Source organism: Octodon degus, unplaced genomic scaffold (assembly GCF_000260255.1).
Source record: "Octodon degus isolate 3935 unplaced genomic scaffold, OctDeg1.0 scaffold00042, whole genome shotgun sequence".
Taxonomy (NCBI): domain Eukaryota; kingdom Metazoa; phylum Chordata; class Mammalia; order Rodentia; family Octodontidae; genus Octodon; species Octodon degus.
In genome coordinates, this window is record NW_004524618.1 from 632,852 (window position 1) to 636,945 (window position 4,094).

General features: G+C 42.8%; 1 protein-coding gene across 1 annotated transcript in view; it reads left to right on the forward strand.

Annotated features, from left to right (window-relative positions):
• Slf2 (SMC5-SMC6 complex localization factor 2) overlaps window positions 1-4,094 on the forward strand; it is a 44,362-nt gene that overhangs the window by 17,784 nt on the left and 22,484 nt on the right. Inside the window, 3 exon segments of the mRNA XM_023715612.1 lie at window positions 242-364; window positions 786-953; window positions 2,559-2,749. Of these exon segments, the coding sequence (XP_023571380.1) occupies window positions 242-364; window positions 786-953; window positions 2,559-2,749 (482 nt within the window).

Here is a 4,094-nt window from a genome sequence, read left to right on the forward strand (position 1 = left end):
AAAAATTAGATTATATTTTAAAAAATAGGATAAAGAATTCTATGCTTCTCATGTTTGCACATAAGTCCAAAAATCTCATCATATACAACCTTGAAGCAGGACAGCCCCACAAAATTCCTTTTCCTGTCTCTTGCTTTCATTCAGCACCCCCTTCTTCTTGAACATCCACCTACCCAAGAGACATCTTAGCACTAACTGGCATAGCATGCACTATTTACCCGAGCATTCTCTTGATTCTCAGGCTGGATGAACTACAGAAGCAACTACAAGAAGATATACGGCAGGGTCGAGGCATTAAATCTCCAGTTAGAATTGGAGATCAGGACAGTACAGATGATGAGGCCGACCTCTTGGAAGAGCACAGGTAAAGTGTTTTTCTTAACTTACACAGGTAACATTGCTTTACATGGTTTATTTTTGTAAAATGAGTAGGCTGTTGACGGCTGTTAATGTGGTGAGTGGCGTGTGCGAGCTTTGGATCCACCTGTGGTGACGCTGCGATTCAGGCCACAGCCGTGTCCTGCCTTTTCTCACGTTACTGCTTCTTTCTTGAAGACATATTTGGTGGGTGGTAGCATTGATTATTTTTTTCTTTTTTTCTTTTTTTTTTTTCAGTACTGAGGATTGAACTCAGGACCCTGCGCTTGCCAGGCGAGCACTTATTCTCCTGAGCTATCTCCTCGGCCCCTGTAACATTGATTGTTAAGAAGACTTGTACACTCAACTTTTAAGTGTAAACCACATGTACTATAATTATTCAGTATTCAATAACTTTTTTATTTCAGAGAATTTCTAAAGAAATTTTCAGTTACAATTGATGCTATTCCTGATCATCATCCAGGTGAAGAAATATTTAATTTCCTCAATTCTGGAAAAATTTTCAATCAGTATACATTGGATTTAAGAGACTCTGGTTTTATTGGAAAAAGTGCTGTAGAAAAGCTTATTCTCAAGTAAGTAGATCATACACACCTTGCTTTATTGTATATAAAAAAGTTAAGAGGTAGCCAGGCCTGGTGCCACATACCTATAATCCCAGCACTTGAGAGGCTGGAGGAGGGGGGTTGCTGTGAATTTGAGACTGACCTAGACTACAAAGTGAGTTCAAGGGGCTGGAGAGATGGCTCAGTGGTCTAAAGCACCTACTTGAAACAAGCTTGGCAAAGCACAGGGACCGCGGTTCGATCCCCCAGCACCACATGCCAGCCAGCCCCGCCCCGCCCCCTGGTGGGCTGAGCTGGCCACACACACACACACAATAAATAAATGTAATAAATAAAAATAAATAAATATTAAAAAAAAAAAAAAACAACAAAGTGAGTTCAAGACCAGCCCAAACTGCATAATGAGACCTTACCTGAAAAACAACCAGAACAATTAAAAAGCTTTGATTGCCAGGGACAGAATTATGTACTTCTACTCCCAGCTACTTCGGAGACTGAGACAAGAGGATCACAAGTTCATGGCCAGCCTCAAAAAAAAAAGTCTGGGGATGTAGCTCAGTGGCACAGCTCATACATAGTAAGTATGAGGCCCTGGGTTCAATCCTCAGCACCACCCAGAAAGAAGAGAAAAGAAAAAGGAGAAATAATTCTGTCCAGCATAGTCTTCTAAACAGTTACTTCCTACTAGCATCTAGTTTTCTAATCCTTTCGATGCTCTTGCTCTGTGTGTTTTCTTAATAGGTGTGAGGATAGTTACTTAGCACATCTCTTGCTTTTGTTAGGATTAAGAACCATGTGTAACAGCAGTAGCTGTTAGAATGGCAGACTTAAACGAGAAGTAGATTGCTTTCTGATGTGGAGGGACAGAGCTAGGATGTCTGGGCTTGCTGCGGTATTTTTAACCTTACAATCTTCCTTTTTCGTCACTTTTAGCGCTTCACTGCTTCAGTGCTATTGCAGCTCCAGCTTTTATGTGCAGATAACCAGAAATCTCATAGCACATTAGAATTGAGTCGACATAGGCACATTTAGCAACAAGGGCTGCTGAGAAGTAATTTTTATTTCAGGTGGCCAGTGTGCCCAGCTAGCAGTTAGGGTTCAGTTACCACAAGAAAGGCAAAAATTGATGTTTATATGGGCAGCTCATAACTTCAAAGAGGGCGCTCCAACTGAGATGATTTCCGTCCGGGCGTGGTACCTTGGGTCTAGAGAGACCTCCTTAATCCTGACTGAGTCCTCTGAAGGGCACCCCCACCCGGAACGGCAGGTGGCGTGCTGAAACTCAGCACTGCCGGCAAGCACCTCTTTGTCAGCAGCTACATGTGGAGTAGCTGGCATGTTGGCGCACACCCGTGACCCCAGCACTTAGGAAGCTGAGGCAGAAGGACTGCCACAAAGTCTCGAAAGAAAACTGGAGCTAACCCAGCAGATGGAGTGGGCATTCAGCCATCAGTTGCATTTTGTTTTAGGAATAACTCATCTGTGTGAGTATAAAGTCCACATCTGTAGACTGAAGATGATTTTTTCTGCTTATTCCCTGATAATGTTAGGTGTGGTGGTCATGGTGGAAGTGTTTGGCCATGAAGGTAATCATTTGATTTTACTTTTTTTCAGGTCAGGAAAAACAGATCAGATTTTTTTGACAACACAAGGTTTCCTTACCTCTGCTTACCATTACGTTCAGTGTCCCGTGCCTGTGTTAAAGTGGTTGTTTCGGGTAAGAACATACTTTCATTATGAAAAAAATTTGTATATCAAACTTGGCCTCAGGGCCAGGGAGATAGCTCAGTAGAATAAGCGCAAGGGTCTGAGTTCAATCCCCAGTTCTGCCAAAAAAAGAAAGAAAGGGGGCCGGGGAGATGGCTCAGTAGAGTAAGCGCTTCCCTGGCAAGCACAAGGGCCTGAGTTCAATCCCTGGTTCCGAAAAAAAAAAAAAAAAAAAAAGTATAAAAAAAGAAAGAAACCAGCAATGAAAGAGAAAAATTCAGAAACAAAGGTTGTCAAACTTGGCCTCAGTGGGGTAAAGTAAGGCAAAAAGGGTCCACCTGAAGAGTCTGTACAGTGGTGGTAAGACTGTCTGCTAGACAGCCGATAATGCTTAACAAGGGCAGGCCAGACAGCTCAGCAGACTAAAGCACCTGCTTAGGTAGGCGCAAGGACCAGGCTCGATCCCCAATGGTGGGTAGTGCCAGCCCCACCCCCGGGGCACGCTGAGACTGAGACTGGGCACGGTGGATTGCCCCTGTAATCCCAGCACTTAGGAGGCTGAAAATAGGAGGACCACTATGAGTCCAGTCTGTAGTGAGACCCTGTACACCCCTGCAGTAAATACGTAAGAAAATAAATAATGCTTAATACGTCCTGACATTTTTGTCACACTAGTAAGTCACTATGACAGGTAGTTTTAGAAGCAGTCTAATGTTTAAGTACGTAACTTCTTTTTTTTTTTTTTTTTTTTTTTTTTTGGTGGAACCGGGGATTGAACTCAGGCCCTTGTGCTTGCCAGGGAAGCGCTTATTCCACTGAGCCATCTCCCTGGCCCTCGTAATTTCTTTTTAACTTTGCTTTCATATTTATAGGAGTGCCTGTATAGTTTGTCAGGATTTCAATTTAATATTTATTACATATTTTCACGTAAATACAACTGCTTTTCTTCATGTTTACTACTTAAAAGTTATTTTAGTTTTATATAAGTGGTATCTGCCTGTGTGTGTGTGTGTGTGTGTGTGTAAGAGAGAGAGAACTGGGAATTTGGAATTGAACCCAGTTCCTTCACATTGAGCACCATCCCCAGCTCTTTCTGAAATTTGTTTTATTTCAAGACAGCTTTCACCTACCAGGTTGAGCGCTGCAATCCTGCCTTAGCCTTGCCAGGTGCTGGCATACAGGAGTGTGCCTCCACACTCAGGCCGGAGTGGCAACTTGTAAAGATCAGTTGTGGCACATCCCCGTAATCCCAGCACTCGGCAGCACTGAAGCAGAGTGAGGCAGAAGTATCGCGTCAAGTTCGAGGCCAGCCTGGTACATAGTGCAGGGCCACTCTGAACTATGTGATGACAACTTACCCTTCATATTCATGTTTTGAAAACCAAGATAATAAGCCACTTATGAAGTTTTTGTTTTTGGCTTTTTTTTTTTTTTTTTTTTTTT